This window comes from Panthera leo, chromosome C2 (genome assembly GCF_018350215.1).
Source record: "Panthera leo isolate Ple1 chromosome C2, P.leo_Ple1_pat1.1, whole genome shotgun sequence".
Taxonomy (NCBI): Eukaryota; Metazoa; Chordata; class Mammalia; order Carnivora; family Felidae; genus Panthera; species Panthera leo.
Genome location: NC_056687.1, coordinates 81,714,001 through 81,725,363, shown reverse-complemented (window position 1 = coordinate 81,725,363; position 11,363 = coordinate 81,714,001). Strand labels below are relative to the sequence as shown.

General features: G+C 43.1%; 1 protein-coding gene and 1 long non-coding RNA gene across 4 annotated transcripts in view; one reads left to right on the top strand and one right to left on the bottom strand.

Annotated features, from left to right (window-relative positions):
* Positions 1-4,845: 4,845 nt before the first annotated feature.
* LOC122198751 lies at positions 4,846-9,063 on the bottom strand. Of its 2 annotated transcripts, none has more exons than XR_006193138.1 (2): positions 8,977-9,063; positions 4,846-7,700 (listed from the first exon to the last, which is right to left on the bottom strand). It is a non-coding gene; the product is annotated as an uncharacterized LOC122198751 (long non-coding RNA). The 2 variants fall into 2 exon arrangements; XR_006193137.1 differs by having other exon boundaries at positions 8,936-9,049.
* A 189-nt stretch (positions 9,064-9,252) lies between these two features.
* SENP2 (SUMO specific peptidase 2) overlaps positions 9,253-11,363 on the top strand; it is a 31,662-nt gene continuing 29,551 nt past the window's right edge. Inside the window, exon 1 of one of the 2 annotated variants that reach the window (XM_042954921.1) lies at positions 9,253-9,535. In XM_042954921.1, the coding sequence (XP_042810855.1) occupies positions 9,435-9,535 (101 nt within the window). In that variant the 5' untranslated portion in view covers positions 9,253-9,434. The other variant, XM_042954923.1, reaches the window with a different exon arrangement.

Genomic DNA, 11,363 nt, shown 5'->3' with positions numbered 1-11,363 from the left:
GGCGGGTCCCAACCCTTTCAGGATATTTGACTCCTCCTCTTTTCAGTGGAAGGTCGAGTACTTTCTACCTTACACAATTTTATGCACATCTTTTTTTTTTTTAATTTTATGCATATCTTAATATTATAATGTGTATTTGTAGAATGACGAGTTCAAAATAGTTTCATTCTTTGTGGGCGGTTTATTAGTGGCTTGGCTTGGTATGTTGAAATCAAGTGTGATCTGAGATATTTGCCTCCCTGTTCTTGTGAGTGAAACAAATCAATGAGTATTCTGTTGGTCTGTGTCCACAAAACTAGTTTTTATGTTAATTCACACACACATTCCTCATCAGGCAGTCTTTATATTTTGTTAAGAACATTTCATTAAGTCCATTCATATACCTGTATTTGTCCAGATACGCTTCAGATTAAAGGAACATTTTTATGGCATTATACATATTTTTATTTCTTCCTATCCAGAGCCTATCTCTCCCTCACCCTTGCCTCCTACTTTCTAAAGGAAAATTAAATGCAAAAGCTTTAAATAGAGAGTTCTGCCAGAATGCATCCACTTCAGTGTTGGAAGTAACTGAACTTGTGTTCTCCTGGCTATGAGGTAATTTAATTACCTTTCTGGTGGAAGGGCTTGTAGCAGTCACTCAGGCTTATGGGGTGGGGGGGGGGGGAGCGGGGGGGGGCGGGGGGGCGGTGGTCTGATGAGCTGAAACATGCATTTATAAAGAAAGACACAAACAATTTAAAGAATACATTGTGGGGCGCCTGGGTGGCTCAGTCGGTTAAGCGGCCGACTTCGGCTCAGGTCATGATCTCGTGGTCCGTGGGTTCAAGCCCCGTGTCGGGCTCTGTGCTGACAGCTCAGAGCCTGGAGCCTGTTTCAGATTCTGTGTCTCCCTCTTTCTCTGACCCTCCCCTGTTCATGCTCTTTCTCTGTCTCAAAAATACATAAATGTTAAAAAAAAATTAAAAAAAAAATAATACATTGTTACCCAGGGCATCAGGCAAAAGCCACTAGTCATTTAGCATTGTCTACCTGAAATACACATTTATGAAGCAAAGTTATCTCTCATAGAAGTTTATCGGTTTTCTGTGTCTGCATCCCATTCGAATAGCAGGGGATTCCTTGCGGGAAGTAGATTCCAGCAGTGCTTCCCAAAGAATCAGTACATCAGATTTCCCCTGCTTGGCGCGTGGGGGGGAGGGGGGGGTGCTTTTCAGAGTATTGCATATGGATTCTGTGTCACACCTCAGACCTAATGAAGGCCAAGACCCGCTAGCAGTGGTTCAAATCCCACATCTTCCACTCACTAGTTGTGTGGCTTGAAGCAAAACATTTCCATTCTTAACTTTTCTCAACTGTGAAATGAGGAAAACAAAAGCAGGTATCTCACAGGGCTGTTATTAGGATTAAATGAGCTAATATGAGTAAAGTTCTTAGCGTTACAGTCTGCTACCAAGGTAAGCTCACTCAGCACTTGGTAACTATGTTACTTAAGTGGTTACACAGTCTACACCTTTCCCTTCTGTCAGAAGGCAGTCTGCACAGTGCTGAGAAGAGGGGTCAGGTGGATTTTAGGAATGGAGGGCACCTGATAGTGATGTTTCAGGTAAATGACTTTAGTCAGTACTGTAGTGTATTTTTTTTTTTTTTTTTGTCTCCTGCTGGAGAAATAACTTAGGGATACATAAATAGGAAAAACAAATAGGTGGCCTGCTAGCTTTATTAGTTTTCCATTTGCAGTAAGCTTTACTGGTTTGGTAACAACTGCCCTCTGGAACAAATGGAGAATTGTTCCACATTCTCTTAGGAACCTGTTGTGGAATGCACTGTTGGGTCAGTGTACTTGTCTGATAAATATTTGTTGAGCTCCTATCAGTTTAGTACCATGCCAAGTCTTTATCTAGACAGAGCCAATGTACATTTTCCTGGAAACCAGCCAATTATGGGAATAAGAATAATTTCTGTTGGGAGGGCTTTTTGTGTTAGTATTGATTTTCCTGCCAGTAGGCACACAAGTTTTCCTACAACTTCCTAGCTGTCTGTGCTTTTCTACTTCCAGTGTTCAAAATAACACAAGGTATCAATGGGAGGACCCATCCTCTCAAGAAGAGAGAGTTAGAAATATCAAATATGAAAAAACAGAAAGCATTTCAAAAGATGGAGGGAGAGGAAAGCGAGGGAGAATTGGAGAATAGGGAATCTTTGAGAGGTGAATTCGTTCTGTCGCCTGCTTGTGGTGGGGGTTACAGCAATCTACACAGGTGATAAGATTGCATAGAACCGTGCGCGCGGGCGCGCACACACACGTGCATGTAAAACTGGTAAAATGTAAATAAGATCTGTAGATTGTACTAATGTCAATTTATTGGCTTTCATAGTGCATTCTAGTTATGTAAGATGTTACAATTGGGGGAAACTGACTGGGGGTCCATGGGACATCCCTGTACTATTTTTGCAGCTTTCCGTGAATCTATAATTGTTTCAAAATAAAAGTTTTTAGGGGTGCCTCCGTGGCTCCGTTGGTTAACTGTCCTACTCTTGGTTTCAGTTCAGGTCATGATCTCAGGGTTTGGTGACATCACAGAGCCTGCTTGGGATTCTCTGTCTCTCTCACTCTCTGCTCCTCCCCTGCTCACTCTCTATCTCTCTCTCTCAGATAAATGAACATTTAAAAAGTAACTAAAAGTTTTTCAAAGTTCCAAAAGATGGGGTAACTCATAACTATTTGAATGTTAACATTTACTCAAAGGTATCCTGAGGAAAACCATGTCTTTATTTCTCATCATCATCATCAATCAATTTTCTTCATACGATGATTCTGAAAAATGATCACAACTTAAGAATAACACAGTTTGCCTCATTTCCAATTTAGTATTATGTATTGGCTTTTTTTCTTCTTCTTAACCTAGAAATCGCTTGCTACAGAGAGAAGATTAGAAAGGGGGCAGGCAAGCTTCCAAATGCGTGGACAGGAAAAACAGGTATGGAAGTGTAATGAACTGAAGGGAGGTGTTTTTATAACTCTCATTGGCTTCAGCTGTCAGGAAAGGTGACCTATGTCCTCTCTCACCCTGGTTTAATGCTCTAAGCTGGTATATGACTCACTATCACATAGAATTTTGTCCTTTCATCTGCTTCAGTGACCCCACAATCTCACTAGCTGTCCACGTTTGGAGAAATAAATGTTTCCTTGATTCGTTTTCTACAAGGAGATCAGGGTAACTTTCCCCTAATCCATGTATTTGTTTCATGTCTTCATTCCTTCATTTATTGAACATTTCTCAAGCTTCTATTTAAAAAAAATAATGAGGAAAAAATAGGGGATGGCTCCTCACAAGGAGACAGACATATTAATGATACTAGTAATACTGATATAGAGTTACGGATACACCTTCCATAGAACCGAGGAGGAAGCAGTAAGTTGCTGGGAATCCCACAGGGAGGGGCCGTGGAAAAAGCTTCACACAGAACATCCTTTTTGAGCTGGATTCTAAAGACTAGGTAGGAGCCTGTGAGGTGAAGAAAGTAGAGGAAAAGCAATTCAGGCAGAGGGAACAAACTTGGAGTTATAAAAGAAGTGTGGATTGCCAGTTTGGATGGATATGCATAGGGAAATGATAAACTAACTGGAAGTCAGGGTAGGAGGCACTCTGCATGCCATGCTTAAGATAGTGGATTTTATCTTCAAGGCAGCAAGAACGTAAGTTTCTTTTCCTGTTCACTTCTTTGTATGTTAATATATTAGTATCATGTAATACAAATAAACATAATAAATAATATATGCCACAATAATATATAACAAATGTAAGAAATAATATAGAGAGAGAATAACACATTTAGGTTAGCTTATTAACTTTTTTTTTTGTAGTTTATTACAAAACAGGAGGGAAAATGTCTGTATACTACTTTCCTGGCCTAAGGAGTATTCTTCATGGAATAGAGCTACCTTGTTTTAGAAACCATGACTTCCTGGGGCACCTGGGTGGCTCAGTCAGTTAAGCTTCCGACTTCAGTTCAGGTCATGATCTAACAGTTCCTGGGTTGGAGCCCTGCTTCCGGCTCTGTGCTGACAGCTCAGAGCCTGGAGCCTGCTTTGGAGTTTGTGTCTCCCTCTCTCTCTGCCCCTCTCCTGCTGGCGCTCTGTCTCTCTCTGTCTTTCAAAAAATAAATAAACGTCAAAAAAAAAAAAAAAAAAAAGAAAGAAAGAAAACATGATTTCCTTACAAACAATGTATCAAAATAAATGCAAATCCAGCGCTTTCAATAACTGCTTGTTTGCAGAGTGCTGCCCAGAGCATTTCAAGGATAGAAGGCTCTAGCAAGGCCTGTATGCACACTGGCAAGACAGAGGCAAATGCTTTTATTAGTTAAAAATTCATTTCAAAAAATAAAAAATTTGGGGGTAGTGCCAATATTGAACATCCGTTGGTACCACGTATTTTATTTTATTATTAAAAAAAATTTTTTTTTAATGTTTATTTATCTTTGAGAGAGCAACAGAGTGCAAGCTGGGGAGGGGCAGAGAGCAGGAGACACAGAAGCAGGCTCCAGGCTCTGAGCTATTAGCACAGAGCCCGACATGGGGCGCAAACTCACGAACCGTGAGATCATGACCTGAGCCGAGGTCAGACCCTTAACTGACTGAGCGACTCAGGAACGCTGGTACCACATATTTTAGATTTATTTGAATCTAAAATATTATTATTATTAGAACCAGATTTCTGTTTTTATGTTTACTTAGCTGGCTTCCCAAGCACTGGTCATGAGAGTCTTGTACCCATAGTTGAAGTCAGATCACTCCAAACATCTGGAATTTGATTAAAATCAACCCAACCAGTTTTAGGATATGGTAACAGAAAACCACAAATTTAATTTATACATTTACTTTCCTTAATAAATAAGAACACTATAAATTTACCTTCCTTAGCAACAACAGCCACAGCAGAAAACAAAACAACAACAAAAGACAACACAAGAGAGATCACCCTGCAAATAGAAAAGGGACAGAATACAAGAGGAGGTGGCTTTTGGGAAGGCCTGAGAAGTGATCAGGCCTTGAATGATAGTACGTTTGATGGGTTTGGAGAGGAGAAAAGGCGGATCCATGGAGAATGCAGGAAAGTGTAGGATTGTGGAACTGACAAATTAAATGGCTTATTAGATAACTGAAGGAAGAAGAGGGAAGAGAAACATTAAGCGCTTAGCCATGCTGGATACTGAAGTCAGTCCTTCACATACGTAAGCACATTTAACTGGCCCACAGATCTGAGAGGCAGATTTGATTAACTGTATTTTATAGATTAGAAAATAGGCTCAGATACTTCTTCACAAGGCAGGCCAAACCTGAAGTTAATGTGAGCAACTTTTCTAATAAAATCTAGGACAAGGAACTACACTTGCTTTGGGATAATAAGGCCAAGGTTATTATTAGACTGAATAAGATCAAAGTCCTCATTATTAGGAGGATACGTTTTTCTTGAATACCAGAGTTGGTCCCCAGAAGGAAATTAATATTTAGGGTGATGAGCTATGTTGGATTTTAGGTACATTAAGCCCAAACCAACAGCATCTCACCTATGGGCTTCAATCTACTTCTATCAAATGGACCAGAGTTCAGGCAGGGGTCAGCAAAACCAAAGCTGACAATAAATCTTTTAATACTCTGAGAATGCTGGTAAAGGGAAAATGTTCAAGACTGAGCAATGAATTGGAAGGCTGGGTCTTTATTGTTCTGTGGAGGAGAGGTAGGTTTTGAGGAAAATTGGGATGGGTCCTGGAAAGGCTTGAAGGAGAGGATCTCAGCAAGAGGAAGAGGAGGAGGAGGAGGGGAGGGGAAGAGGGAAGAGGAGAAGTTTTTTGTTGTTTTTTGTCAACAAAGTTTTTGTTGTCATTTTGTTTTTCAGAAAATTGGGCAATCGTTTAGGATAGCCTAATGAAAACTTAAGCAATGAGGATGTGCCCCTCCAACAGTACACGGGTGCAAGTTATCCAAACCTCAATGTCCTTATTTCTCCATATGGCTTTGGTTTTCTCCTCTAGCCCTCTGGTGAAGAGTTCCTGAGTCCAGGAATGGGTGCAACAGTGGTGGGTTTGGAGTAAGCGTGGTCCCACTCCTTGACCACTGTATGGGCATCGGCCCATGCCTCTCCTGGGGATGATAGGACAGCAAGCTCACCAAGTGGCAAAATGTCAGGTGCAGGCGGTGGCTGGCAGTTGCTACACTCGAGAGTTATTGCTTCCTGATGAGGCCCAGAGATTCGACTGAGGTAATTCCAAAGCCCTCCACTTTTCATAGAGGGGGTCTAACATTTCAGCATTAGGTATGTGCAGGTGCTATTAGTGAGGGAGGAAAAAAAAATGTGTTGTACTGGAGTGGCCTGAGACTTGATGTCAATGTTTCTTAAATCTTGGTGGCCCAAACCTGAGATACGCTGCTATTCTAAAGCACCTTGCAGTTTTCCCATTTATGTTTTGAACAGAGACTGCTCTTTTGTCTCGGAAAATCCCTTTGCAATGCTTGAGTGTTCTTTTTGGTTCAGTGAAGGCAAAGGCCATCTTTTATAGTGGAATGGACACATGGGACACAGCTCAAGTGCTGTGCATAATAATGCCATGGTAGACTATTTTTTAAGTTAACCGGGAGTCCAGCCTGAAATAGGTTGGAGTAGAGGTGGAGAGAAAATTCTCTTCTGTTGGTGGCTTGTAAAAGAGTGGAGAGATGACCTTGAGGGGAGTAAAGTCCTTCTGGGAGGCAATGAGCAATGGACTACGGATGATAATAGCCACTTCTAAATCTTCTGGTCTTTGCTTTCCAAATTACCCAGAGAGGGGCCACACAGCGGTCTTGTTCTACATTCCCATCATAGCTTAAAGCAAACTTTCACAATGTTCGGAGCCCATGATGGCCTGCAAATGAAGAAGGAGGATGTCCTCAAATTCCTTGCAGCAGGAACCCACTTAAGTGGCACTAACCTTGACTTCCAAATGGAACAGTACACCTACAAAAGGAAACGTGATGGGATCTACATCATAAATCTGAAGAGAACCTGAGAGAAGCTTCTGCTGGCAGCTTGTGCCATTGGAGCCTTGAAAACCCAGCTGATGTCAGTGTCATATCATCTGGGAACACTGGCCAGAGAGCTGTGCTGAAGTTTGCTGCTGCTACTGGAGCCACTCCCTGCTGCTGGCTGCTTCACCCCTGGAAACTTCACTAAGTAGATCCAGGCAGCCTTCCTGGAACCGAGACTTCTGGTGGTTACAGATCCCAGGGCTGACCACTAGCCTCTCACAGAGGCATCTTATGTTAACCTGGCTACCGTCGCTCATGTAACACAAACTCTCCTATGTGCTATATAGACATTGCTATCGCTTACAACAAGAGAGCTCACTCAGTGGGTCTGATGTGGTGGATGCTGGCCTAGGAAGTTCTGCACATCTGTGGCACCATCAGGTCCTACCTGTCTCTTCTTCTACAGAGATCTTGAAGAGATTGAAAAGGAAGAGCAGCTTCCTGAGTTCACTGCTACTCAACCTGAAGTTGCAGACTGAACTGAAGGTGTGCAGGTGCCCTCTATGCCTATTCAGCAGTCCTCTACTGAAGACCGGAGTGCTCAGCCTGCCAGTGAAGACTGTTCTGCAGCTCCCACTGCTTAGACCACTGAATGGATAGGAACAACACCGAGTGGTCTTAAGCTGCTTTTCTACAACGGCAAACAAAACGGAATAGGGTTGATGGAAATGAAACAGTTTCTTAAAAAAAAAAAAAACCCACAAAACTTCTGGTCTTTCTATTCTCAAACTTTCATTAACAGTCTGGTGTTGGGGTGCCTGGGTGGCTCAGTCGGTTGAGCGTCCGACTTCGGCTCAGGTCATGATCTCACAGCTCATGGGTTCTAGCCCCGCGTTGGGCTCTGTGCTGATGGCTCAGAGCCTGGGGCCTGCTTCGGATTCTGTGTCTCCCTCTCTCTCTGCCCCTAACCCACTCACATTCTGTCTCTGTCTCTCTCAAGAAATAAATAAACCTTAAAAAAAAATTAAAAAAAAAAAACCCCAGTCTGGTGTTAACTGTGTTTTGGAGAATTAAGGAAGGGGCCTATGTCCACATTTAGGATTTGGTTCCACTCTCTAGGAACTGCCTCCCATATGCCCAAGCCAGAGTGGTGATAGCCACAGGTGGTTCTGGAGTTCTAGGTGGTATCTTGCACCAGAATTCCAGAACACTTTATTGAGTACAGGATGAGGCTGTAATGGGGAGTGCCTGTGTTAAGTTCAAGGAAGCCTGAAGTCTGGCCTTAACTAAATCAGAGGTAAAGGTCAAGTGTAGTCAGGGATGGATTTGTGGGGCCAGAAAAGGATTCCAGCAATGTTTGGGGGAGGGGACTGGATATTCTTGTCCCTAAATAGGGTGGGACTTTCTTCTCTTATTGATAATTAACCAGAAGTATGACCTCTAGATAACGGGGAGAGTTAATTTGCACTCCCTGCCAGCCCAGGGGTGGAGACTAGCAGGTACTAGGCCACAGGTACCTCTTGTCTTTAAGTTTCTGTGAAGCCTTCTTTGAATTATGCCCTTCCCTATCCCTCTCCAAGGTGTAGTTTTCCTTTCTCTGGCTCCTACTGCATTTTGCACACAATTATCTTGTAATTTTTAATCATGTTTCTTCCAGTAAACTCGCCTCACAGGCGAGGGACTGGCGCTGGTTCTCAGATCCCGGTTCCAATCCTGCTACGCCACTAGTTAGCTTTGTGACTTTAGGCAAATTACTTAATCGCTCTGTACTTGATTTCCTGATTTATTAAAAATGGGCATAAGACTCCTCACCATCGCCTGAGGTTGCTGGGAGAAACGAACATGACAGTACGTCGTAAAGTACTAGACCTTAGGTATATGCAAACCAAAGGGCACTTAGCAGGGTAAACATTTGTTCTGACCTACCTTTATTTTGTGCCCTCAACAAACATTTACTGAGTACCTACAGTATATTTCAGGCCTCCGGAGCGCTGGCTCCCAGGTGAGGAAGCCTCACTTGTTGTGGCCTGTGGGCCTTGTCCGGCGGGCCGTCTCACGACTGGCTACGCCGAACAGAAAGCCCCGCCCACAGCCCTTTCGATCTCGCCAACGATTGGACCGAGACAGTTTCGCACGCATTCTGGTTGCTAGGTTCGGGATGTGGTACGGGGTGAAGCTGCGCGTGCGCAGATTGAGGACGAAGATGCTTTCCGGTCCGGCGGGAGGAGGTGACGTCAGGAGTGGTGGCAGGCGGGGGCCTCCTATAGCCCTCAGGACGTTTTATCTGTGGGCCCTCCAATCGCGTCATAAGTCGGCGACTGAGCCTTGGCGGTGGTGGCCGAGGCGGCGAAGGCGGCAGCGGCGGCGACAGCTCTGGGGTTTGCTTCTCGGGGTGTGTCGGCCGCCGCTGCTGCTTGGGCCTGGTATGTACAAATGGCTGGTTAGGATTCTCGGCACCATTTTCCGTTTCTGTGACCGGCCGGTGCCCCCTGCCCGGGCCCTCCTGAAGAGGCGGCGCTCGAACAGGTGAGAGGAGAGGGGGCCGAGCGCCAGCCTGGCTGTACTCCCTCCCCCACCCGGGGCTCGGCCCCGAGAGCGCTGATCCAGCCAGGCAGGCCCTGCTCTGCCGAAACAGTTGGCCAGGCCAAGGCGGTGGAGGTGCGAGTCGCGGGTATCCTGGTGACGTAGTCGCTCCCTCCACACTGTGCGATGCGGCTGCTGCTGATGGAACGAGCTAGTTGTCTTTGGAGTGCACCGTGATGGTTAGGATCTTTGATGTTCTTGTCAGAGTCCGAGCTGATTGCTGTCAAATGGGGTTTTATTGTATCTTGCTACTCTTTCGTTAGTTGAAAAGTAACAATTGAAGGAATAGTGTCTGTGTTGTGGTTCACTGTTTACACAGCACACTCCCAAGTGTCATATGTAGGCAATAAGTGCAGCTAAAGGAAGTGAGATTCATAGCTTGACCAAAGCCGTTTTGACTACAAGAATTGTTCTCTTAGCACCAAAGAACAGCAGCTGTTTTGTTCTGAAACAGCTGTCAAACTGTGTGTGTGTGTTTTGCGAGGGAGGGAGGGAGGATGGTTCTGTGCTTTAGAGTTAGTATATGAGGGGGGAAAATTAGGTGTCTCATTTCTTTAAAAAGATCACTAGTTTGTGCTTAAAAATTTTTGGGGGAAACTAAAACTGTTCTTACTCAGTATCTGCCCCTTGGTTTGTCTCATTTCATAGTGTGTACCCCTTGCTTGAGAATTAATCTAGAGAATAAAAGACCATACCAATTCTCTACTCCCCCATCAACTTTTAGTGACCAAGTGTTAATTTCATTTTTTATTAAGCCCAGGATTATTGAAGGATAGTTTCTTGGAGCTTGAGAGAGCAAGATGATTTAATACATGAGTCTGAAAATGCAGATCATTGATGAAATAGGCTGTTGGCTACATTCCATCATGTGTTCTAGAGAAACCAAGGTTTCAACTTAGTCTTTTCTACCTTTTTGTGAGGTTGATAAGAGGATCATTTGGGAGCATGTTGTAAAGTGCCTTAAATGATGCTTAATATATTATAAGGGTGGTATTTGTTTATTCTACCTCAGCGGCCTTGTGCTGAGGCTGGTGCATGATAGGTACTTGGTACATATTTATTGAATAAGAGAATATTAATTTCCTCTCCTTGTCCTTTCTTTCTGCTGTGAATCCCTGCCAGTGAGTGAAACAATGGTTTGGAGATCAAAACCCTGTTCTTCACCACACATCCTTTATCTAAAACAATTCTTCACAATGTAAGCCATGTTTCAGTCAAAATGAAGCCAGGAGGTCTTACTGGGATGTTCAAAGTTATTAACTGAATGGTATTCTCCTGGGATTTATTCTGTTAATTTTTTTTGGTAAAAATGATCAATTATAATTATCTTTAGAAAGATGATTATAATATACCGTAAGCTTTTAACATTCTTGAGGTATATATAGGCCCAAAAACTTTCCTGAATTCCCCAATTTTTTATTACCACTGTAATATAGTTTCCATGATAAAAATGCAGTTAAATGTAACACCTTTTATGGCTAAGAACTATATTTTAAGGCTTCTTATATTGTCTGCTTCTAGTAAAGTAGAAGATGGCTTTTCTTGTGAGGGTGGGGAGATGTTGTCATCTTTCAAAAGGAAGTTATTTGTTGTTTTAAAATCATTGCTGGAGAGAAAAAGGATAGACCAGTCCTAGGCTGTCACCTATGTTCATTTACTAGCCAAATGATTTCTGGCCAATTTCAAGTTTGTACTTTAGCCAGATTACAGATTATCATTTGATAGGGAGTTTTGGGTCTCTTTCAAATAGTTTAAACAAGAGTGTTAAGTC